At 61.9% G+C, this 24,429-nt stretch overlaps 1 protein-coding gene and 1 long non-coding RNA gene across 3 annotated transcripts; both read left to right on the top strand.

Moving 5' to 3' along the window:
• Positions 1-125: 125 nt before the first annotated feature.
• Positions 126-24,111, top strand: KIF22 (kinesin family member 22). 2 transcript variants are annotated; one of them, XM_089779040.1, is made up of 12 exons: positions 126-611; positions 2,603-2,783; positions 8,775-8,902; positions 8,977-9,137; positions 15,448-15,888; positions 16,064-16,380; positions 16,465-16,639; positions 16,743-16,854; positions 19,271-19,341; positions 19,436-19,642; positions 23,347-23,406; positions 24,033-24,111. In XM_089779040.1, the coding sequence occupies exons 2-12, from the start codon at positions 2,629-2,631 to the stop codon at positions 24,093-24,095; spliced, it is 1,890 nt and encodes a 629-aa protein (XP_089635166.1). In that variant the 5' UTR covers positions 126-611; positions 2,603-2,628; the 3' UTR covers positions 24,096-24,111. The 2 variants fall into 2 exon arrangements, with proteins under 2 accessions (XP_089635166.1, XP_089635167.1); XM_089779041.1 differs by lacking the exon at positions 126-611 and adding an exon at positions 2,416-2,428.
• On the top strand, positions 9,144-14,570 carry LOC149524455 (uncharacterized). Its single transcript, XR_016349768.1, has 2 exons — positions 9,144-11,587; positions 12,024-14,570. It is a non-coding gene; the product is annotated as an uncharacterized LOC149524455 (long non-coding RNA).
• Positions 24,112-24,429: the final 318 nt, after the last annotated feature.

Below are 24,429 nucleotides of genomic sequence, written 5' to 3'. Positions count from 1 at the left end.
CGGGGACACTAGGCGCCAGGTGACATGCGCAGTAGAACGCGGAGGCCCCGAAGGGCGGGGCGGAAAGAGCGGGGGAGCCTTTCTTCCCACGTGTCTACGGCGCGTGAGTCGCCACACGAGTTCCCCGCGCGTGCGCACAGACCATTCTTCTAATGCGCATGCTCCTCCAGTTCCCACTCCGTCCCCCGCCCAGGCTTGCCACGCGAAGCGCGCGCGTTCCCAATACGCATGCGCCGTGCTCGCTCCCCCTAACTCTCGAAGCGCCTGGAGGATCCGAGTCGGTCCGAAATAACAGCGAATTGCCCGGCAGCCCCGGACCGACCGGCAGCACGTGCCGGTGCAATCGCGCGCTTGCGTGGGCGCTGCCTCTTCCTCAGCTGAGCGGCCCACGCAAGCGCGCGGCCCCAGCGGCACGTGCCTCCCGTCCCGCCGCGCGCGCCGTCATCGTCTCCTCCCCTGATGCGCATGCGCCTGCGAGCCGCGTGTCCTGCCTGGCTGCTTCCCGGGCGGCGCGTGCCCTGATTGGCCGCAGCCCGAGCAGGGGCGGGGCTAGCGCCAAGTACAAACGGCCGCGAGGGACAGCTGGACCCGAAAGAGAACAGAGAAGCCGGGTGAGGAGGGGGCGGGGGAGCGGCGGAGGGGGCGGGGGGCAGGCAGGGGGGTGAGGAGGGGGTGGGTGAGCGGCGGAGGGGGCGGGGGGCAGGCAGGGGGTGAGGAGGGGGTGGGTGAGCGGCGGAGGGGGCGGGGGGCAGGCAGGGGGTGAGGAGGGGGCGGGTGAGCGGCGGAGGGGGCGGGAGGCAGGCAGGGGGGTGAGGAGGGGGCGGGTGAGCGGCGGAGGGGGCGGGGGGCAGGCAGGGGGTGAGGAGGGGGCGGGTGAGCGTCGGAGGGGGCGGGGGGCAGGCAGGGGGGTGAGGAGGGGGTGGGTGAGCGGCGGAGGGGGCGGGGGGCAGGCAGGGGGTGAGGAGGGGGCGGGTGAGCGGCGGAGGGGGCGGGGGGCAGGCAGGGGGGTGAGGAGGGGGCGGGTGAGCGGCGGAGGGGGCGGGGGCAGGCAGGGGGGTGAGGAGGGGGCGGGTGAGCGGCGGAGGGGGCGGGAGGCAGGCAGGGGGGTGAGGAGGGGGTGGGTGAGCGGCGGAGGGGGCGGGGGGCAGGCAGGGGGTGAGGAGGGGGCGGGTGAGCGGCGGAGGGGGCGGGGGGCAGGCAGGGGGTGAGGAGGGGGCGGGTGAGCGGCGGAGGGGGCGGGAGGCAGGCAGGGGGGTGAGGAGGGGGCGGGTGAGCGGCGGAGGGGGAGGCAGGCAGGGGGGTGAGGAGGGGGTGGGTGAGCGGCGGAGGGGGCGGGGGGCAGGCAGGGGGTGAGGAGGGGGTGGGTGAGCGGCGGAGGGGGCGGGGGGGCAGGCAGGGGGTGAGGAGGGGGTGGGTGAGCGGCGGAGGGGGCGGGGGGCAGGGGCAGGGGGGTGAGGAGGGGGTGGGTGAGCGGCGGAGGGGGCGGGGGGCAGGCAGGGGGGTGAGGAGGGGGTGGGTGAGCGGCGGAGGGGGCGGGAGGCAGGCAGGGGGGTGAGGAGGGGGCGGGTGAGCGGCGGAGGGGGCGGGGGGCAGGCAGGGGGTGAGGAGGGGGCGGGTGAGCGGCGGAGGGGGCGGGGGGCAGGCAGGGGGGTGAGGAGGGGGTGGGTGAGCGGCGGAGGGGGCGGGAGGCAGGCAGGGGGGTGAGGAGGGGGCGGGAGGCAGGCAGGGGGTGAGGAGGGGGCGGGTGAGCGGCGGAGGGGGCGGGGGGCAGGCAGGGGGTGAGGGGGCAGGTGAGCGGGGGGAGGGGGCGGGAGGCAGGCAGGGGGCGGGGGGCAGACAGGGGGGTGAGGAGGGGGCGGGGGGCAGGCAGGGGGTGAGGGGGCGGGTGAGCGGCGGAGGGGGCGGGGGCAGGCAGGGGGTGAGGGGGCGGGTGAGCGGCGGAGGGGGCGGGAGGCAGGCAGGGGGGTGAGGAGGGGGCGGGGGGCAGGCAGGGGGCGGGGGGCAGGCAGGGGGTGAGGGGGCGGGTGAGCGGCGGAGGGGGCGGGGGCAGGCAGGGGGTGAGGGGGCGGGTGAGCGGCGGAGGGGGCGGGGGGCAGGCAGGGGGGTGAGGAGGGGGTGGGTGAGCGGCGGAGGGGGCGGGGGGCAGGCAGGGGGTGAGGAGGGGGCGGGTGAGCGGCGGAGGGGGCGGGAGGCAGGCAGGGGGTGAGGAGGGGGCGGGTGAGCGGCGGAGGGGGCGGGAGGCAGGCAGGGGGGTGAGGAGGGGGTGGGTGAGCGGCGGAGGGGGCGGGGGGCAGGCAGGGGGTGAGGAGGGGGCGGGTGAGCGGCGGAGGGGGCGGGAGGCAGGCAGGGGGTGAGGAGGGGGCGGGTGAGCGGCGGAGGGGGCGGGGGGCAGGCAGGGGGCGAGCAGGGGGCGGGGGGCAGGCAGGGGGTGGGTGAGCGGAGGGGGGTGAGGAGGGGGCAGGGGGAAGGCAGATGGGATGAGGAGGAGGCAGGGCAGCTCGTGGGGGAGGTCCCATGCCGGACAGCAGGTTGTGGTGCCCCGTGGAAGGGGTGGCTTGGAGCCCCTGTCGGGGGGGGTTCTAACACCCTTCTCCACCCCTAGGCTGTCCCCCGCAGCTGCGAGCCAGCATGGCTGATCCCCGCCGTGCCTGCCCCCCAGCCCGTGTGCGAGTGAGCGTGCGCCTGCGCCCTTGCAGCCAGGGGGACCCCTGCGTCCGTGCTCTGGACTCCCACTCCCTGGAGCTCATCAGCTGGCGGGACCGGCGGGAGACCGTGCAGTATCAGTGAGTGTTGCGGGCCAGCTGTAGAGACCCCTTGGGCTGGTCACCCATTGCTGCTGCCTTGCTGAGCCATGTGCTCCGCCCCCCCACCGCAGAGGATCAGCGGGGAGTGCTCGGCCCCAGGGACTTGCAGCTGTGGCTCCCTATAAGGTGCGCGGCCATGCGCTACACTGCTGGGCCTACCCGCCTCCTTGGCAAAGCCGTGCGGCCGCTCACTTTCCTGCTGGCAGGCCAGTGGTGGGTTGTGGCTTGGTGGAAGGTTGCACAGCCTGGGGGCTTGGCTGGGCTGTCCCTGCTGGAGCTGCCTCACCACTGGCCCAGTTCCTGCTCTGGCAGCCACGTAGCCCTCTGGGCAAGGCCGCATGGTGAAGCGGGACTGCTGGGGGGCAAGCTGCGTGGTGGAGCAGGGCTGTTCCAGGCCTGGGGCTAGCTGCGTTGGGTGGTGGCACGCCGCCAGCTGTAGCGGGGCAGGCTGCGTGCCCAGGGCTAGGAAGTCACTAGCCTGCAGTGCCTGGCTCCGGAGAGGGGCAGGGTGAGGGATCCAGGGCAGCCTGCGGGCTGGGAGAGGCGGGCAGTGCCCCGCTGTGCCAGGGGCTCGCAGGGAAGGAACTGCCCTTTGTGACTATTACTGATGTTAAATGGACGAGATCCTAGGTCAGAGTTAGACCACAGACCTGCTTGGCTGGGGATTGCTTTGAATGAGATGGACACTTACAAACAGCAGTGTTTTAAAATCTGAAGAGTATCAAGCCTTTGTATTGCTCAAGACAGCTACAAGCAATCTTTAAATTGTCTAGCTAGAACGGCCTTTCAAAAGGCATTCCTTACGGGACATGGCTTCAAGGAGAAATGGAGGGAGTACGGTTTAGTGGGTAGAGCAGGATACTGGAAATCAGGGCTGCTATTTTTAGTCTGCTCTTTGTATTTCTGTGTGTGTGTGTGAGATATTTGTTAGTAACTGATGGGTGCTATGATGGCACACATCCGAACAAGTGCACATGACCTTAGTATTGGTGCACAACACAACTCACTCTGCTCATGGATGGAAAATCTTAGAGGGAACCCTGCTTGTGGCATGCAGGAGTACAGCCCCAAATAAACTGGTCCTATTGTTGTCCTGTAAGTGCTGCATGGGATCTTTTCAGGGGGAAGGGCAAATCGCCACATTTATTGGAAATACATATAGCTGTCACACTTGTCATACGCATATGAGATATTGCGCGCGCACGCACTCTCTCCATCTTGTTACTAGTAGTTGCCCCCCTAACTGCCCTGGCCTTGTGAGTTAGGTGGGGGAGGGGTGGAGCCGGGATCCTGCTGTCCCATGTAGACAAGACGAAACCCGGGATCCCCTGCAAGATGCTTAGACAGATTTGCAGGACAGGGGAGCTGCTATCAATCATCTTGTGCATATGCAGAATCTGTGGGAGTCGTCATCTGCATGTGCAGTTAGTCACCTGGTGCCTTCTTCTGGGGGGTGTCAATGCTGCCATATTCATAGAGGGGGCTTCCAAAAGCAGGCACTTGCTGCTGACTCCCAGGGGCCCGCAGCTCCAGTCTTCTTTCAGTGGGCCCATGATGCAAAGTTTCTATGTAAAAAGACTTAATACAATGCTAGATAAAAGGACTTGATACAAAAGTAAAAACTTCAGTGAGAAAATGATTAATACAGAGATCTATGCTTAATAGAGATGTTGATCTACACTATTCTAGTCAAAGTTTTACTTTTTGTATCAGTGTCATTAAGGGAGAGAGGCATAGCTGTTGCTCCCTGTACGGTAACAATTATTTACACTGGGCTTGATAATGTTTTTATTAGGTATTAAAGTACTGCATGGGCACAAGCACAAAACAAGCTCAAACTAGCTACAGACATAGGGGCTACGTCTACACTGGCATGATTTTCTGAAAATGCTTGTAACGGAAAAGCGCGTCTAGATTGGCAGGACGCTTTTCCAGAAAAGCACTTTTTGCGGAAAAGCATCCGTGGCCAATCTAGATGCGGTTTTCCGCAAAAAAGCCCCGATGGCCATTTTCGCAATTGGGGCTTTTTTGCGGAAAACAGTCCTGTGCTGTCTACACTGGCCCTTTTGCGCAAAAGTCTTTCGGAAAAAGACTTTTGCCCGAATGGGAGCAGCATAGTATTTCCGGAAAAGCACTGACAATCTTACATGAGATCGGCAGTGCTTTTCCGGAAATTCAAGCGGCCCCTGTAGACAGCTGGCAAGTTTTTCCGCAAAAGCAGATGATTTTGCGGAAAAACTTGCCAGTCTACACACAGCCGGGGGAAATAAGAAGACATTCTATAAATAGAGGAGAGTTGGCAGTTTTTCAAAGGGACATTGTTAAGGGCACAAAAGCAAGCTATTCCGATGTGTCAGAAAGATAGAAAATATGGCAAAAGACCACCTTGGCTTAACCACAAGATCTTGCATCATCTAAAAATAAAAAAGGAGTCGTATAAAAAATGGAAAGTAGGACAAATTACAAAGGATGAATATAGGCAAACAGCACAGGAATGCAGGGGCAAGATTAGAAAGGCAAAGGCACAGAATGAGCTCAAACTAGCTACGGGAATAAAGGGAAACAAGGAGACTTTTTCTAAATACATTAGAAGCAAGAGAAAGACCAAGGAGAGGGTAGGCCCACTGGTCAGTGAGGAGGGAGAAACAGTAACAGGAAACTTGGAAATGGCAGAGATGCTCAATGACTTTTTTGTTTCAGTCTTCACCAAGAAGTCTGAAGGAACACCTAACATAGTGAATGCTAGTGGGAAGGGGGTAGTTTTAGAAGGTAAAATTAAAAAAAGAACAAGTTAAAAATCACCTAGAAAGGTTAGATGCCTGCAAGTCACCAGGGCCTGATGAAATGCAGCCTAGAATACTCAAGGAGCTCATAGAGGAGGTATCTGAGCCTCTAGCTATCATCTTTGGAATCTCTCCTGTCTCCCATGATTTTCCAGAGGACTGGAAAAGGGCAAATCTAGTGCCCATCTATAAAAAGGGAAACAAGAACAACCCAGGAAACTACAGACCAGTCAGTTTAACTTCTGTGCTAGGGAAGATAATGGAGCAAGTAATTAAGGAGTTCATCTGTAAACACTTGGGCTACGTCTACACTGGCCCCATAAAACGGAATAGTCATGCAAAGCAGGTAAGTCAGAATAGGGAAATCCGCGGGGGATTTAAATATCCCCCGCAGGATTTAAATAAACATGGCCGCCGCTTTTTTTCCGGCTTGGGGAAAAGCCGGAAAAAAGCGTCTAGACTGGCGCGATCCTCCGGAATAAAGCCCTTTTCCGGATGATCTCTTATTCCTACTTTCAAGTAGGCTGGATAACTGTACTCAGAGTAGTTATTAATGGTTCTCAATCCTGCTGGAAAGGCATAACAAGTGGGGTTCTGCCGAGGTCTGTTTTGGGACTGGCTCTGTTCAATATCTTCATCAACGATTTAGATATCGGTATAGAAAGTACGCTTATTAAGTTTGCAGATGACACCAAGCTGGGAGGGGTTGTGACTAATCTGGAGGATAGGGTCATAATTCAAAATGATCTGGACACACTGCAGAAATAGTCTGAGGTAAATAGGATGGAGTTTAATAAGTACAAATACAAAGTGCTACGCTGAGGAAAGAACAATCTATTTCACACACAGGCTATGTTTACACTGCAGAGTTTTTGCGCAAAAACTTGTGGAGCGTCCATACTACAAGCCCGTTCTTGCGCAAGAAAAACTACAGTAAAGCATAAGGACACAGGGCTTTTTGCACATTAGTTATTCCTCTCCTCAGAAGGAATAAGCCTTTTTGCGCAAGAGCAAGTGTGGAGGGGCAATAGGGGAGTCTTGCGGAAGAAGCCCCTCTGGCTAAAATGGCCATCAGAGCTTTCTTGTGCAAGAAATTGAGGGGCCACAGTGGACCACGAGCTAAATGAGTCGACAGTGGGACACTTGCAAAAAAAGCACACAGGATTCTGGGAGGCATTAACAGGAGTGTTGTGAGCCAGACACGAGGAGTCATTCTTCCGCTCTTCTCTGCGCTGATTAGGCCTCAGTTGGAGTCTTGTGTCCAGTTCTGGGCACCACATTTCAAGAAAGACGTGGAGAAATTGGAGAAGGCCCAGAGAAGAGCAACAAGAATGATGAAAGGTCTAGAGAACATGAGCTCTGAAGGAAGGCTGAATGAACTGGGCTTGTTTAGTTTGGAAAGGAGACGATCTAGAGGGAACAAGAACATGATTGTGGTTTTCAGGTACAGAGCATCCCTGCTATAAGTCACGTGAAACACTCTTCTCTCCCCCTCCCCCCTTAAATAAAATGAATGGAGATTGCCTATCTCCTAGAACTGGAAGGGACCTTGAAAGGTCATCAAGGCCAGTCCCCTGCCTTCACAGCAGGACCAAGTACCATCCCTGACAAATATTTGCCCCAAATAGCCTCCACAAGGATTGAACTCACAACCCTGGGTTTAGCAGGCCAATGCTCAAACCACTGAGCTATCCCTTCCATTTTGCTTAAATGGCAGTCAGCCATGGGGAAAAAATTCTGCGCTTTAAGTTGTTTTGCTACAAGTCCAAGTTTTTTGGAACATATCTTGGACTTATAGCGAGGACAGCCTGTATCTAAAAGGAGGAGGGAGAACAATTGTTCCCCTTGGCCTCTGAGGACAGGACAAGAAGCAATGGGCTTGAACTGCAGCAAGGGAGGTTTAGGACAGATAGTAGGAAAACCTTCCTACCTGCCAGGGTGGATAAACATTAGATTAAGTTGCCCAGGGAGGCTGTGGAATCCCCATCTCTGGAGATACTTAAGAGCAGGTTCGATAAATGTCTCTCGGGGATGGTCTAGACCAGGGCTACCCAACTTTGGAAGTTCTGGCGGCCACAGTGATACTTACAGCACATGCTGAGGGCCGCAATTTAAGTGTGCCTGCGTACACATCCAAATCTCTATGCAAGTAGCTCCTTTCACGCTGACGGGCATGAATACAAAGGTTAAGGCCAGACCACACACGCAGGCCCCATTCGGGTCAGTGCTGCTGATATGAATAAAATGCAGCATTGACCCGACTTCCACCCACATGGCAGCACTTTGAATGAGCAACGACCGCCAGGAATGTTGAAAAGACCATTCTACTGACTCCTTTTTTGCTTTGGCTCCCACCCATGGGTTGCATGTTGAGCCTTGTGTAAACCCAAACTGCGCTGCGGGCCGCGTGTGGCCCACACATTGAGTAGCCCTGGGCTCGACCTCAAGGGCCGGCTGGTCCTAGTGTTCTCTGCCAGTTAGGCCTAATCCGCTAAGAAGTTGTTGCAGATGAGACTTTGCCCCCTACCTAACTCACACCCAGATCATTTCAAGCCAGAGCTGATCTTTTTCCCTGCCCTGGGCCCAGCAATGCTCTTCTACCCCTCTTGTGAGTTATTTTTTCAGGTGTTTTGTGTATCCTCTTAAGGTGGAGAGGCAGTTTCCAAAGCCAGCTGGAGGCTCTCTCTGTTTGGTGCCTATCTCTTAAATGGAATTTCCCTAGGGTGGGAAGTCTTTAGTCCCTGCTCCCCCTCTGAATGGAAAAATACCAAATGCAAGATGGCTTCCAGCACTGGGTGACGTGGTCACGGGTCTTTGTAGCACCAGCCCTAGTTCAGGCTTTTGGGAGAAACGACCATTCATAGATCGCTGTTGAGTTCCAGCCGGTTCCCATTTCCTATTTTGAGAGGTGCATACACCCCAGCAGAACCATGCGCCCCTCGAATGAGAGGTTACTTGTCCTATTTTGCATCAAACATACTCATATGTTAGTTGGGATTGGTCCTGCCTAGAGCGGGGGGCTGGACTTGATGCCTTCTGAGGTCTCTTCCAGCTCTGTGTTTCTATGATATGCAAAACTGTATTTCCATGCAAATGTGGGTGTGTAGGGTCGCAGAGGGGCCTCCAAGCAGGGGGTGTCCATCGTGCCCTTCTCTCACAGACTCCCCTGCCTTTCCTTATCTGCCAGGTTTGACACCTGCTACGAAGAAGAAGCCACCCAGCATGACATCTACAGCGGCTCAGTGCAGCCTGTCCTGCGCTACCTGCTGGAGGGGCAGAACGCCAGCGTGCTGGCCTATGGGCCCACAGGGGCTGGTGAGTGAGGGGGAGGCTGGACTGTGGGGTGATCCCAGACCGGGCAGGGAACTGATCTCTTCCTCCCACCCCAGGTAAGACGCACACCATGCTGGGCAGCCCGGAACAGCCGGGGGTGATCCCACGGGCACTGAGGGATGTCCTGCAGATGACACGCGAGGCAAGCTGCTCGCCTGAGGGGGAGGCGTGGGACTATTCTGTCTCCATGTCCTACCTGGAGATCTACCAGGAGAAGGCAAGTCTGGGGCAAGGGCAGCTAGGGCAGTTCTAGGGGAGGAAGGAATGCTCCAGCCAGCTGTGCAGTCCCAGGACAGGTACAAAGTAGGACGTGAAGGATAGTCGACTGGCCAGAGATGCGGATTTGACAGCCGCCCTAGGCAATTTGTTCCTTTGCTGTAAGGCACCAACTCAGTCACACCGAGCACCTCTGTTTGCCATGAAGGCCTGCCAGAAACCCCCCAAGGAGCCCCCTAGACACCCCAGTGCTCCCGTGCCCCACCCTGCCACACCTTACACCGGGGAAGGGCTATAACCCATCCCCCACCTCCTCTCACACAGCCCAGCACTCCCTGTGCCCCCCCAGCCTCCCTCACACAGGGGAGAGGTTATAACCCATCCCCCACCTCCTCTCAGACAGCCCAGTGTTCCCTGTGTCGTCCCCCCCAGCCTCCCTCACACAGGGGAGAGGTTATAACCCATCCCCCACCTCCTCTCAGACACCCCAGTGTTCCCTGTGTCCCCCCCAGCCTCACCTCACACAGGGGAGAGGGTATAACACATCCCCCACCTCCCCTCACACACCTGTGTTCCCTGCCCCCGCCTCCCCCCAGCCCCACCTTACAGAGGGGAGAGATTATAACTCATCTCCTTTCAGACACCTCAGCGTCCCTGTGCCCCAACCAGCACCCACCTTACACAGGGGAGAGGTTATAACCCATCCCCCACCTACCCTCACAAACCCTAGAGCTCTCTGTGCCCCTCCCAACCCCACCTTACACAGGGGAGAGGTTATAACCCATCCCCCATCTTTTTTCAGACACCCCAGCATTCCCTGTACCCCACCCAGCCCCACCTTACACAGGGGAGAGATTATAACCCATCTCCTCACAGACACCCTGTGCCCCAACCAGAACCCACCTTACACAGGGGAGAGGTTATGAAAACCAATCTTGCCAATCCCAAACAGGTTCTCCCAGTCCCAAAGGACCAGCCACAGTCCTAGGGCAATTTACACCTCTGTTCTTACCCAAAAGAGCCCGCTGGGCCCGTCCTTCAGAATCTTGCCCATGTTGAGGGACCGTCCGTGCTCGTGGGAATGTCCCTCCCACAGTAGAGTTCGTCACATGAGCAAGTCACCATGAGGTACCTGCTCGCTTGCAAGATTCCTCCACTGTACTCTGGCAGCACTTCAACCCCATTGGCAGAGCCGCCCTTGCGTAGGTGGGCGATGCCTGTTGCTGTGTCCAGGGGCAAACCCTTGAACACCAGCACAGAGCCAATACTCCCCACTTCAAACAAGGGTCAGCAGGCACGTGACTGGCACAAACACTCAGCGAAGCACAGGCTCTCGCTAGACCCGCAATTGGGGGTTCACGCAGCAGTGGGTGCGATCAAGCTCTGCCTGTCAGTAAAATGCATTGTCACGCCCCAGTGCAGAACCGACGCGGGCAGGGATGCCAGGAACATCGCCGAGCACGTCCCAGGGCCTTCCTGTGTTACCGCGGGTTCTAATCTAACGGCTCAGGGAACCAGCTTCACCATTGTAAGGGTCACTGTGGAACAGAACGGCCAGGCTGGGTCAGAGCAAAGGTCCATCCAGCCAATGTCCCGTCTGCCGACACTGGCCAATGCCACAGCCCCAGAGCGAGGGAACAGGAGGGAATCATCCTGTGATCCCTCCCGTCACCCACCTCCAGAGAAACAGAGGCTAGGGACACCATTCCTACCCAGCCTGGCTAACAGCCATGATGGACCTAACCGCCATGAATCTATCTAGCTCTTTTTTGAACCCTGTTAAAGTCCTGGCCTTCACCACATCCTCTGGCGAGGAGTTCCACAGGTTGACTGTGCCCTGCATGAAGAAAAACTTCCTTTGGTTTGTTTTAAACCTGCTGCCTATTCATTTCATTGGGTGACCCCTAGTTCTTATATTGTGGGAATAAGTACATTCCTCTTCCTTATTCACTTTTCCCACACCAGTCATGATTTTATAGACCTCTAGCATCCCTCCTCAGTCTTGTCTTTTCTAGGCTGAAAAGTCCCAGTCTTTTTAATCTCTCTTCATATGGGACCTGTTCAACCCCCTCGTCATTTTGTTGCCCTTCTCTGAACCTTTTCCAATGCCAAGAGATCTTTTTTGAGATGAGCTGACCATATCTGTACACAGTATTGAAGATGTGGGCGTCCCATGGATTTCTCTAGAGGCAATAAGATATTCTCTGTCTTATTCGCTCTCTTTTTTAAAGACTCCCAACATTCTATTTGCTTTTCCAAGGGCTGCTGCACATGGAGGGGACGTTTTCAGAGAACTATTCACAGTGACGCCAAGATCTCTCTCTTGAGTAGTTGGAGCTAAATTCATCCCCATCACATTGTATGTCTAGTTGGGATGACTTTTTCCAATGTGCATCACTTTACATGTACCCACATTCAATGTCATTTGCCATTTTGTTGCCAATCACTTAGGCTGTGTCCAGACTCCATGCCTCCGTCGACGGAGGCATGTAGATTAGCCAGCTCGGAAGAGGGAAATGAAGCCGCGATTAAAATAATCGCGGCTTCATTTAAATTTAAATGGCTGCCCCGATCTGCCGATCAGCTGTTTGTCGGCAGATCGGGAGAGTCTGGACGCGATGCCCCGACAAAGAAGCCTTTCTTCATCGACACAGGTAAACCTGGTTTCACGAGGCTTACCTGTGTCGATGAAGAAAGGCTTCTTTGTCGGGGCATCGCGTCCAGACTCTCCCGATCTGCCGACAAACAGCTGATCGGCAGATCGGGGCAGCCATTTAAATTTAAATGAAGCCGCGATTATTTTAATCGCGGCTTCATTTCCCTCTTCCGAGCTGGCTAATCTACATGCCTCCGTCGACGGAGGCATGGAGTCTGGACACAGCCTTAGTTTGGTGAGATCTTTTTGAAGCTGTTCACAGTCTGCTTTGGAATGCCACCACCACTAAACTCTTACAAATCCAAGGTACAACTTGGTTCTAAAAATACTGGATTGGGTCTGCTTTTGCAGCCTGATTGCTATATGTCTTAGGTGAGCTTGCTAAGAGTGACAGAAAATAGTTAATGTAGCCATACAAGCTCTGGCAAATGTTTGGAATCCAATTAACATCCAAGTTCCTGTAGATATTCGAGTTCTTCGTAGGGTAGGAGTCTTGGCATTTAGCCACGAAAACAAGATGGTTGTGTGCCTCGGTTTCCCTTTTCATACAGCACCTTGTTTCTGGAAGTCCTGTCTCACGTGAGAAGTTCCAGGGTCACAAGGCCTTTTAATGTGCAGGGTAGCCTTATGCACCACTCGTAACGTGTTCCAGGGGCTTTCCAAAACCCCACGCGCATGTTTACAGATCTTGGTACCAGCTGTGCTGCTGCTGCCAAAGGAGGATCAGCAATAAGCGCAAAGCCATTGTAAGTGGACCTTGTCATGCCCCGCCTTCGGCTCAACACCTCTGGGGTCTGGCTTCATCCAGGGCTTTGCTTTGCCAAAGCAAGTTTCTCTCTCCCCTTGGCCTGTGGGCTCAAAGCCTGATGCTCCGTGCTCGACAGTCACTGGGCTGTGCTCAATTGCTAGAGTCTCTCCCCCAGGCACTAGTATTGCTGAGCTCCTAAGGAGCCCAAGAGACCCTCTCCAGGGAAAGGCGGCGTGCTGTGTTTATTAGGACAGGGCGAAAAGCAACACACACGTCCTGCAGCTGGTGCAGAGTTACTGTGTCATGGCTCAAGTCAGGCTGACTGGCCAAGCGTGAGCATGAGGAGGAGTCAGGGCTTCTCGATTAGAATTCGAGGCTCCTCCGCGGGGGAGAAACGGGCCACCAGGTCGACCCTTGGGCTCTGTCCAGACAGGGGCCCCCCGCTTTCGCTGCTGAGGGCGTAAGTGGCCACCAGGTCATGCAGAGTACTCTGAGGTGAGGTGGCTAACCCCTCCCGAACGCTAACCCAAATCCTAACCAGTAATCACCTAACCCTAACCCCAAGGCCTTAACCCCCCCCCCCCCCCCGACCCCAGCTTCCTCCATCCCCCATGGCAACAGGTGAACCCAGGTGCTCGGGGAGAGAGAGGTGGCAGCTGGGCCCTTTTCTCCCATCCCCACCTCCCGGGGATCCATCCATTGTCACTGGCAGCGGCCACCAAGTCAACCCCGGTCTTGGGAGAGGAGGCCGGGCCCTCCTCTGGTTTTACATTTATCAACATTCAATGTCATTTGCCATTTTTTGTTGCCCAATCCCTTAGTTTGGCGAGATCTTTTCGAAGCTCTTCCCAGGCTGCTTCGGTCTGAGCTCTCTTGAGCAGTTCGGTGTCGTCTGCAGATGTTGCCACGTCCCTGTTTCTCCAGATTGTTTATAAATAGGTTGAATAGGACGGGTTCTTGGGGGACTCCACTAGTTACCTCTGTCCCCTCGGAAAACTGCCCATTTATTCCTGCCCTTTGTTCCCTGTCTTTTAACCGGTTACCAGTCCACGAGAGCCCTTCCCTCTTGGCCCATGACAATTGACTTTGTGTAAGAGCCTTTGGGGAGGGACCTTGTCAAAGAGGGATGCTAAACCTGTCTCACTTGCTCAGCCCTGCTACAGCCGAGGGGTGCGTACTGTGGGCAAAGGCATTTCCCCTGCCGCGCGATGGTGGGAAAAGAAGTCTAAGTCTCCTCCCTGTTTCCTGGCAGCTCTACAACCAGGGCTGTGCACGCCTGAGTGATCAATCAGCTTATACACAGACCAGTTCTAGTGCGTGCTTGTAGCAAAATGGCACGTGCCTTCTTCCTGTGGCGTGTCTCCACCACCAGCTCCACTTGGAAGAAGCACCCGGGCTCCTTTCCGGGGCAGCGGCCGTGTTCCCCCAGAATAAGGAATGAAAAGTAGCATGTGCAGGCGCATGCAGCCTTGTCCAGTCATGAAGGGGGCTGGCAGAGTCCCATGGCCGCATGAGGAATGTATAAGCCGATGGCCATGTAGGACTTGGGACACTTCCTGTCCTGGGCCAGCACTAAACTACCTTTTTGGCTACAGTATTCACACACTTGTTTTTTCCTCAGCTTTCAGATTAACTGGCCATTTCCAAAGCTGGGCTCTGCCTCAGAGCCAGGGTCTGCTGGAGCTAGATTCCCAGTGCCTAGAGATGGGAATGGACCTGCCAGCTCCGGCACGGCTGCTTGCTCTGAACGGAGCTGCCCCTGGGCCAGCACACACCCAAACAGGCACTAGGCATCCCAGGGCTGTTCCACTTGTCGGTTTCCGCTTCATCTAACCCAAGCCACCTGCGACCCCACGTGGCGCGTTCCAAACCCAGGGCGGTGGAGCCCGTTTGAACAGGAAGATGTTGGCTGTTAAGAACTGGAACAAGTTCCTGCCTCTTCCAGGCCGCCCTCTGTCTGGTTCCCCTCACTCAGACCCCGTGTCCCTTCAGCCCCATCAACCTACTTGCACAACCTGCCCCGCAGCTTCTTTCAGCAACAATTAACTTCCCTGGAGGGGCCGGGCCCTGCCCCAACCCACAGCCAGGGGGAGCGCGGGGGAGTCCCTGGCTCCCCAGGACCCAGCCCAGGAACCAGGAGCAGCCTGGCTTGTGGGGAGGGGCCCAGAGCCAGGCCCTCCCCGCCAGCACCCTAAGCCAGCAAGACTAGCCCACAAGCTCAGCAGCCGGCCCCCTCCCTGCAGCCTTTGTCAAGCTTCTGGGGCAAAAAGTGTGGCCTGGTGCCCTACCTCCTGCCAGGCTCAAGTTGCAGAAAGCAGCAGCCAGTGCCTCTGTGAAGACACTGAAATTCCCACCCCCAGCGTGGTCCTGGAGCCATGCCCAGGGAAACTGAGGCACACCTGGGTTCCCACAGGCCGGTAGACTTCACCTGCCACATAACAAAGGGAACAAAGTCAATTCGATCCCCCTGCCTCACACCTGGCCCTACAGGAGCCTTGCTCTGCTGAGCCACCCCTAATTCCTCCTGAGTTTCCCTCCCGCCCAAAGCCCTCTGGCCCCTATGTACAAGGTCAGAGAGCCTCTCCTGGGCTGCTTTCCGCATTGGCAGCATGAAAGTTCCCTGGCTCAGCACACACGGGTAGGAAGAGTTTCCTCCTCAGTGTCAGCGGGCACCCTCCCAGCAGCGCGCACCCCGCAACGGGCGGCTCCGGGAGTCTGCCACAGCAGTGCCCACCGCCTCCCTCGCCACGTGGCACCTCCCAACCAAATCCCCGGAGCTCCCAGCCTGAGGGGTGCTGCTGCTCTGGGACTGGCTGCTGGGGAAGTGGGACCCTTCGGGTGGAGGGGAGAGATGTACTGGCTGGGCTGGTGTGACGACGGGGCACTGGGATCCTTCCCCAACTCCAGGTACTGGATCTGCTGGAGCCATCTCAGCAGGACCTGCCCATCAGGGAGGACCGAGCCCGGAACATCCTCATCCCGGGGCTGACGGAGCGGGAGCTGGGCAGCTTCGGGGACTTTGAGCAGTACTTCCTGCCCGCCAGCCGCAATCGCACAGTGGCCTGCACGCAGCTCAATGACCACTCGAGCCGCAGCCACGCCGTGCTGCTGGTGCGGGTGGGGCGGGCCCAGCGGGCACCGCCCCATCACCGCCGCACCGCCAAGCTCTGCCTCATCGACCTGGCGGGCTCCGAGGACAACCGGCGCACCGGCAACCATGGCCTGCGGCTCAAGGAGAGCAACGCCATCAACACCTCCCTGCTCACGCTCAGCAAGGTGGTGGATGCCCTGGACCAGGGGCTGCCCCGGGTGCCTTACCGTGACAGCAAGCTCACCCGCCTGCTGCAGGTGCGCCGGGGGGAGGGGCGGGCTCTTTCCTGCAATGGCGCAGCCCGGGACAGGAGGCCTGGAGCAGAGCGCAAGGGGGAGAAACCCCAAGTGTGGGGGAAGGGCCGGGCTCCCGGGTTCCCTCTTGGCTCTGGGAGGGAGGCCGGGTGCTGGACTCTGGGATCTCTCTCCCCAGGACTCCCTGGGGGGCTCTGCCCACAGCGTGATCATCGCCAACGTGGCCCCGGAACAGCACTTCTATTTCGACACGCTCCGCACGCTGAACTTCGCCGCCAAGTCCAAGCAGGTGGTGAACCGGCCCTTCACCCAGGAGAGCCTGCCAGGCCCAGGTAAGACTGGCTCAGGCTGCTCTGTGGCCAGCCTGGCTTGGCGCTCTCTTCCCGCAGGGACACGCAAGAGGCCTCTGGAGGAGCCTGCAGCTGGTGGGGAGGGGGCGAGCCCTGAAGCCAAGAAACGTCTCGAGGAGCAGCCCCCTGAGGCTGAGCCGCTGAGGTGAGGGGCAGGGAGGCCTGGGGGAGGGGCTGCAAGAGGGCTGGGTTGGGCACTCAGGCTAACAGTCTCTTCCCCGCTCCCCAGCTCCCTTCTGCCCCTGGAGCAGCTGGACCCTGCACTGGTGCAGCGGCTGCTACTGCTGGAGCAGCTGGAAAAGCAGCAGGGGGGAGCTGGGCGGAGGCTGCCGCTGCTCAGCACCCCGCGGCGCGAGCGGGTGGCCCTGCTGTGCCTGCTGGAGGAGACCCACAGGGAGCTGCAGGTGTGTGAGTGAGCCCCACGTCCCTGGGCCCCACGTGGTTTCCCTGTGCTGGCCTGGGCACCGCCCATGGCTCTGCCCCAGGCAACTCCCCACTCTCCCACAGAGCCTGAAGGAGAAGCAGAAGGAGCTGGAAGCTGTGGCACTGCAGAACAAGGCCTGTCAGCCGGGCCCCCCCCCAACCCGCAAACAGGCTGTGGTGCTGCCCCTGCGGCAAGGTAATGGAAGGGGGCTCAGGACCCGTCCTGCCCCGATCACACCACTAAAGAGAATCCCGAGGCCCCTGCTCTAACCACTAGACCCTACTGCTCTGCCAGAGCCAGGGGAGAACACAGGCACCCTGGCTCTCAGGCTTCTTTTCTCCCCTTCCCTCCGCCCGGCCCAGCCCCTAACCCTAACCCACTCCCCTCCCCCCCCCCCCCCAGCGCTGGGCTAGAAATGAGAACTCCCGGCCCAGCCCCTAACCCTAACCCACTCCCCTCCCCCCCCTCCCCCCCCAGCGCTGGGCTAGAAATGAGAACTCCCGGCCCAGCCCCTAACCCTAACCCACTCCCCTCCCCCCCCCAGCGCTGGGCTAGAAATGAGAACTCCCTGCCCAGCCCCTAACCCTAACCCACCCCCCCCCCCCAGCGCTGGGCTAGAAATGAGAACTCCCGGCCCAGCCCCTAACCCTAACCCACTCCCCTCCCCCCCCTCCCCCCCCAGCGCTGGGCTAGAAATGAGAACTCCCGGCCCAGCCCCTAACCCTAACCCACCTCCCCCCTCCCCCCCCCAGCGCTGGGCTAGAAATGAGAACTCCCGGCCCAGCCCCTAACCCTAACCCACTCCCCTCCCCCCCCCCCTCCAGCGCTGGGCTAGAAATGAGAACTCCCGGCCCAGCCCCTAACCCTAACCCACTCCCCCCCCCCCCCCCCCCAGCGCTGGGCTAGAAATGAGAACTCCTGGCCCAGCCCCTAACCCTAACCCACTCCCCTCCCCCCCCCCCCCCCCCAGCGCTGGGCTAGAAATGAGAACTCCTGGCCCAGCCCCTAACCCTAACCCACTCCCCTCCCCCCCCCCCCCCCAGCGCTGGGCTAGAAATGAGAACTCCCTGCCCAGCCCCTAACCCTAACCCACTCCCCTCCCCCCCCAGCGCTGGGCTAGAAATGAGAACTCCCGGCCCAGCCCCTAACCCTAACCCACTCCCCTCCCCCCCCCCCCCCCAGCGCTGGGCTAGAAATGAGAACTCCCGGCCCAGCCCCTAACCCTAACCCACTCCCCTCCCCCCCCCCCAGCGCTGGGCTAGAAATGAGAACTCCCGGCCCAGCCCCTAACCCTAACCCACTCCCCTCCTCCCCCCTCCCCCCCAGCGCTGGGCTAGAAATGAGAACTCCCGGCCCAGCCCCTAACCCTAACCCACTCCCCTCCCCCCCCCCTCCCCCCCCAGCGCTGGGCTAGAAATGAGAACTCCCTGCCCAGCCCCTAACCCTAACCCACTCCCCTCCCCCCCCAGCGCTGGGCTAGAAATGAGAACTCCCGGCCCATCCCCTAACCCTAACCCACTCCCCTCCCCCCCCCCCCCCCCCAGCGCTGGGCTAGAAATGAGAACTCCCGGCCCATCCCCTAACCCTAACCCACTCCCCTCCCCCCCCCCCCCCCCAGCGCTGGGCTAGAAATGAGAACTCCCGGCCCAGCCCCTAACCCTAACCCACTCCCCTCCCCCCCCCCCAGCGCTGGGCTAGAAATGAGAACTCCCGGCCCAGCCCCTAACCCTAACCCACTCCCCTCCTCCCCCCTCCCCCCCCCCAGCGCTGGGCTAGAAATGAGAACTCCCGGCCCAGCCCCTAACCCTAACCCACTCCCCTCCCCCCCCCCCTCCCCCCCCAGCGCTGGGCTAGAAATGAGAACTCCCTGCCCAGCCCCTAACCCTAACCCACTCCCCTCCCCCCCCAGCGCTGGGCTAGAAATGAGAACTCCCGGCCCATCCCCTAACCCTAACCCACTCCCCTCCCCCCCCCCCCCCCCAGCGCTGGGCTAGAAATGAGAACTCCCGGCCCAGCCCCTAACCCTAACCCACTCCCCTCCCCCCCCCTCCAGCGCTGGGCTAGAAATGAGAACTCCCGGCCCAGCCCCTAACCCTAACCCACTCCCCTCCCCCCCAGCGCTGGGCTAGAAATGAGAACTCCCGGCCCAGCCCCTAACCCTAACCCACTCCCCTCCCCCCCCCCCCAGCGCTGGGCTAGAAATGAGAACTCCCGGCCCAGCCCCTAACCCTAACCCACTCCCCTCCCCCCTCCCCCCCCTCCCCCCCCCCAGCGCTGGGCTAGAAATGAGAACTCCCGGCCCAGCCCCTAACCCTAACCCACTCCCCTCCCCCCCAGCGCTGGGCTAGAAATGAGAACTCCCGGCCCAGCCCCTAACCCTAACCCACTCCCCTCCCCCCCCCCCCCCCCAGCGCTGGGCTAGAAATGAGAACTCCCTGCCCAGCCCCTAACCCTAACCCACTCCCCCCCCCCCCCCCAGCGCTGGGCTAGAAATGAGAACTCCCTGCCCAGCCCCTAACCCTAACCCACTCCCCTCCCCCCCCCCAGCGCTGGGCTAGAAATGAGAACTCCCGGCCCAGCCCCTAACCCTGCCCCTGCTCCTGCTCCACAGCGCAGGCCGGCCTCGGGGAGCAGCCCGTTCCCGGAGGAGACCAAGGGCTCCTAGTCCTCCAGAGGATGCAGGTGAGCATGGGACTGGGGACCGGGCACAGGGTGCTTGGGGGCAACGCCTGGGCCCCTGGTGGTGGGAGGTCACCAGCTCCCATCTCCCTCCCAGGGTCAGGCGGAGGGGCTCGGCGCTACGACTGAGGGGCTGCCGTGGGCGCTGACGCTGCGGCTGGACCTGCTGGCCCGGGGCAGGGAGAACCTGCTGCTGCTGCTCAACCAGGGCAGCGCCACCGAGCTGTGCGCCCTGCGCCACATTGGGGACAAGCGGGCCCGGCTCATCCTGGCCTGGAGAGAGCGCCATGGGCCCTTCAGCCGGGTACGTGCTGCCGCCACGGCCGGGGGAGGGGCCTGGGTGCGCAGAGTCCCTCGCCCCCCCCCCCGGCCGTCTCCCTTCCTCTCCCCCACGGTTCCCCTCGCCGTCTCCTCTCTGCCCCCTTCTCCCTTCCTCTCCCCCCCCGTTCCCCTGGCCGTCTCCTCTCTGCCCCCTTCTCCCTTCCTCTCCCCCCCCCCCCCCGTTCCCCCGGCCGTCTCCTCTCTGCCCCCTTCTCCCTTCCTTCCCCCCCCCGTTCCCCCGGCCGTCTCCTCTCTGCCCCCTTCTCCCTTCCTCTCCCCCCCCGTTCCCCTGGCCGTCTCCTCTCTGCCCCCTTCTCCCTTCCTCTCCCCCCCCCCCCCGTTCCCCCGGCCGTCTCCTCTCTGCCCCCTTCTCCCTTCCTTCCCCCCCCCGTTCCCCCGGCCGTCTCCTCTCTGCCCCCTTCTCCCTTCCTCTCCCCCCCCCGTTCCCCCGGCCGTCTCCTCTCTGCCCCCTTCTCCCTTCCTCTCCCCCCCCCCGTTCCCCCAGCCGTCTCCTCTCTGCCCCCTTCTCCCTTCCTCTCCCCCCCCGTTCCCCGGGCCGTCTCCCCCCCCCCTTCCCCCTTCCTCTCCCCCCCCCCCGTTCCCCCGGCCGTCTCCTCTCTGCCCCCTTCTCCCTTCCTTCCCCCCCCCGTTCCCCTGGCCGTCTCCTCTCTGCCCCCTTCTCCCTTCCTCTCCCCCCCTTCTCCTGGCAGTCTCCATTCCTTCCCCCCCCCCCCCCCGTTCTCCCGGCCGTCTCCTCTCTGCCCCCTTCTCCCTTCCTTCCCCCCCCCCGTTCCCCCAGCCGTCTCCTCTCTGCCCCCTTCTCCCTTCCTTCCCCCCCCCCCCCCCCGTTCCCCTGGCCGTCTCCTCTCTGCCCCCTTCTCCCTTCCTTCCCCCCCCCGTTCCCCTGGCCGTCTCCTCTCTGCCCCCTTCTCCCTTCCTTCCCCCCCCCCGTTCCCCTGGCCGTCTCCTCTCTGCCCCCTTCTCCCTTCCTCTCCCCCCCCGTTCCCCCGGCCGTCTCCTCTCTGCCCCCTTCTCCCTTCCTTCCCCCCCCCGTTCCCCCGGCCGTCTCCTCTCTGCCCCCTTCTCCCTTCCTCTCCCCCCCCCCGTTCCCCTGGCCGTCTCCTCTCTGCCCCCTTCTCCCTTCCTCTCCCCCCCCCCGTTCCCCTGGCCGTCTCCTCTCTGCCCCCTTCTCCCTTCCTCTCCCCCCCCCCGTTCCCCCGGCCGTCTCCTCTCTGCCCCCTTCTCCCTTCCTCTCCCCCCCCCCGTTCCCCCGGCCGTCTCCTCTCTGCCCCCTTCTCCCTTCCTCTCCCCCCCCGTTCCCCCGGCCGTCTCCTCTCTGCCCCCTTCTCCCTTCCTCTCCCCCCCCGTTCCCCCGGCCGTCTCCTCTCTGCCCCCTTCTCCCTTCCTCTCCCCCCCCGTTCCCCCGGCCGTCTCCTCTCTGCCCCCTTCTCCCTTCCTCTCCCCCCCCGTTCCCCTGGCCGTCTCCTCTCTGCCCCCTTCTCCCTTCCTCTCCCCCCCCCCCCGTTCCCCCGGCCGTCTCCTCTCTGCCCCCTTCTCCCTTCCTCTCCCCCCCCCCCCCCGTTCCCCCGGCCGTCTCCTCTCTGCCCCCTTCTCCCTTCCTTCCCCCCCCCCCGTTCCCCTGGCCGTCTCCTCTCTGCCCCCTTCTCCTGGCAGTCTCCCTTCCTTCCCCCCCCCCCCCGTTCTCCCGGCCGTCTCCTCTCTGCCCCCTTCTCCCTTCCTCTCCCCCCCCGTTCCCCCAGCCGTCTCCTCTCTGCCCCCTTCTCCCTTCCTCTCTCCCCCCCCCCGTTCCCCTGGCCGTCTCCTCTCTGCCCCCTTCTCCCTTCCTCTCCCCCCCCCCCGTTCCCCCGGCCGTCTCCTCTCTGCCCCCTTCTCCCTTCCCCCCCCCCCGTTCCCCTGGCCGTCTCCTCTCTGCCCCCTTCTCCCTTCCTCTCCCCCCCTTCTCCTGGCAGTCTCCCTTCCTTCCCCCCCCCCCCGTTCCCCCGGCCGTCTCCTCTCTGCCCCCTTCTCCCTTCCTTCCCTCCCCCCCCGTTCCCCCAGCCGTCTCCTCTCTGCCCCCTTCTCCCTTCCTTCCCCCCCCCCCCGTTCCCCCGGCCGTCTCCTCTCTGCCCCCTTCTCCCTTACCCCCCCCCCCGTTCCCCTGGCCGTCTCCTCTCTGCCCCCTTCTCCCTTCCTCTCCCCCCCTTCTCCTGGCAGTCTCCCTTCCTTCCCCCCCTTCTCCTGGCAGTCTCCCTTCCTTCCCCCCCCCCCCCCGTTCCCCCGGCCGTCTCCTCTCTGCCCCCTTCTCCCTTCCTCTCCCCCACCCCCCCGTTCCCCTGGCCGTCTCCTCTCTGCCCCCTTCTCCCTTCCTCTCCCCCCCTTCTCCTGGCAGTCTCCCTTCCTTCCCCCCCCCGTTCCCCTGGCCGTCTCCTCTCTGCCCCCTTCTCCCTTCCTCTCCCCCCCCCCGTTCCCCTGGCCATCTCCTCTCTGCCCCCTTCTCCCTTCCTCTCCCCCCCCCCCGTTCCCCCGGCCGTCTCCTCTCTGCCCCCTTCTCCCTTCCTCTCCCCCCCCGTTCCCCCAGCCGTCTCCTCTCTGCCCCCTTCTCCCCCCCCCCCCCCCCCGTTCCCCTGGCCGTCTCCTCTCTGCCCCCTTCTCCCTTCCTCTCCCCCCTTCTCCTGGCAGTCTCCCTTCCTTCCCCCCCCCCGTTCCCCCAGCCGTCTCCTCTCTGCCCCCTTCTCCCTTCCTCTCCCCCCTTCTCCTGGCAGTCTCCCTTCCTCCCCCCCCCCGTTCCCCCTGGCCGTCTCCTCTCTGCCCCCTTCTCCCTTCCTCTCCCCCCCTTCTCCTGGCAGTCTCCCTTCCTTCCCCCCCCCCCCCTCCCCGGCCGTCTCCTCTCTGCCCCCTTCTCTCTTCCTCTCCCCCCTTCTCCTGGCAGTCTCCCTTCCTTCCCCCCCCCCCCCGTTCCCCTGGCCGTCTCCTCTCTGCCCCCTTCTCCCTTCCTCTCCCCCCCTTCTCCTGGCAGTCTCCCTTCCTCCCCCCCCCCCCCCGTTCCCCCTGGCCGTCTCCTCTCTGCCCCCTTCTCCCTTCCTCTCCCCCCCTTCTCCTGGCAGTCTCCCTTCCTTCCCCCCCCCCCCCGTTCCCCCGGCCGTCTCCTCTCTGCCCCCTTCTCCCTTCCTCTCCCCCCCTTCTCCTGGCAGTCTCCCTTCCTTCCCCCCCCCGTTCTCCCGGCCGTCTCCTCTCTGCCCCCTTCTCCCTTCCTTCCCCCCCCCCCCGTTCCCCCGGCCGTCTCCTCTCTGCCCCCTTCTCCCTTCCTCTCCCCCCCTTCTCCTGGCAGTCTCCCTTCCTTCCCCCCCCCGTTCCCCCGGCCGTCTCCTCTCTGCCCCCTTCTCCCTTCCTTCCCCCCCCCCCGTTCCCCCGGCCGTCTCCTCTCTGCCCCCTTCTCCCTTCCTCTCCCCCCCTTCTCCTGGCAGTCTCCCTTCCTTCCCCCCCCCCCCCCGTTCCCCCGGCCGTCTCCTCTCTGCCCCCTTCTCCCTTCCTCTCCCCCCCTTCTCCTGGCAGTCTCCCTTCCTTCCCCCCCCCGTTCCCCCGGCCGTCTCCTCTCTGCCCCCTTCTCCCTTCCTTCCCCCCCCCGTTCCCCCGGCCGTCTCCCCTCTGCCCCGCTGGGTGCCTGCTGACGCCGCGCTGTGCCCGCAGGTGGAGGACCTGCAGCAGGTGCAGGGCTTGACAGCCAAGCAGGTGGCAACTTTCCTGAAGGTGAGAGGGGCTAAGGCTGGGGGGCCTCAGAGAGCCAGTGGGCGGGGCAGGGCTTGGAGGGCCGAGGGGGAAAGGGGCCGATGGGTGGGGCTGCAGGGGGCCCAGTGGGCGAGGCCGTGCGGAAGGGGTCAATGGGCGGGGCCACTGGGCGGGGCGGGGCCGATGGGTGGGGCTGAAAGGGAAGGGGTCACTGGGCGGGGCCGATGGGTGGGGCTGCAGTGGGCCCAGTGGGCGGGGCCGGGGGGGAAGGGCCCAGTGGGCGGGGCCGGGGGGGAAGGGGCCAACGGGCGCGGCGGTTGGGGCTGCTGGGCGGGGCCGAGGGGGAAGGGGCGGAGGGGTGGGGCTGCAGTGGACCCAGTGGGCGGGGCCGAGGGGGAAGGGGCCAATGGGCGGGGCCGGGGGGGAAGGGGCCAATCGGCGGGGCCGAGGGGGAAGGGGCCAACGGGAGCGGCGGTTGGGGCTGCTGGGCGGGGCCGGGGGGGAAGGGGCCAACGGGCGCGGCGGTTGGGGCTTCTGGGCGGGGCCGAGGGGGAAGGGGCCAATGGGCGGGGCCGAGGGGGAAGGGGCCAACGGGCGCGGCGGTTGGGGCTGCTGGGCGGGGCTCTGACGCGCTGCTCTCCCCCCAGGCCAACCTGCCGAGCGCCCTGGGCAGCATCTCGCCCCCGCCCCCCGCGGCTGCCGCTCAATAAAATGTCTGAGTCCGAACCCCGCCTCCGTCTCCTCCTTGCCCCGCCCCTCCGCCCGCGGGCGGCGTGGCCAGCACCATCTCCCGGCGGGGGGAGGGGGCCGCTGCGCTCCTGCCATGGTACCTTCCGCCCTGTTGTGGGGGTCAGAGGTCAGGCTGGGTGGCCATTTTGTGAACAAGTGGGTGGGGATTACAATCTAACGGGCGGGGGGAGGAAAAGGAAACGACCGTTACCAGGGCAAGCGCGCGTCCCCGACGCGGCAGCCAATCAGCATTCGATTCTTCCAACGGTCACCGTGCGAACTTGCCTAGCTCATGTTTTTGCCCAATCAGAATAA

The sequence above is a fragment of the Pelodiscus sinensis genome, chromosome 5, assembly GCF_052426305.1.
Source record: "Pelodiscus sinensis isolate ZL-2025 chromosome 5, ASM5242630v1, whole genome shotgun sequence".
NCBI lineage: Eukaryota > Metazoa > Chordata > Testudines > Trionychidae > Pelodiscus > Pelodiscus sinensis.
Note: the sequence above shows the minus strand (reverse complement) of the source record. Positions and strands in the feature narration are given on the sequence as shown.

Coding starts and splice junctions, on each gene's coding strand:
- KIF22 (XM_089779040.1), top strand. CDS start 2,629: ATGGCTGATCCCCGCCGTGCCTGCCCCCCAGCCCGTGTGCGAGTGAGC. Junction 19,643..23,346: donor GCCATGGGCCCTTCAGCCGG/GTACGTGCTGCC, acceptor CTGTGCCCGCAG/GTGGAGGACCTGCAGCAGGT. Junction 23,407..24,032: donor AGGTGGCAACTTTCCTGAAG/GTGAGAGGGGCT, acceptor CTCTCCCCCCAG/GCCAACCTGCCGAGCGCCCT.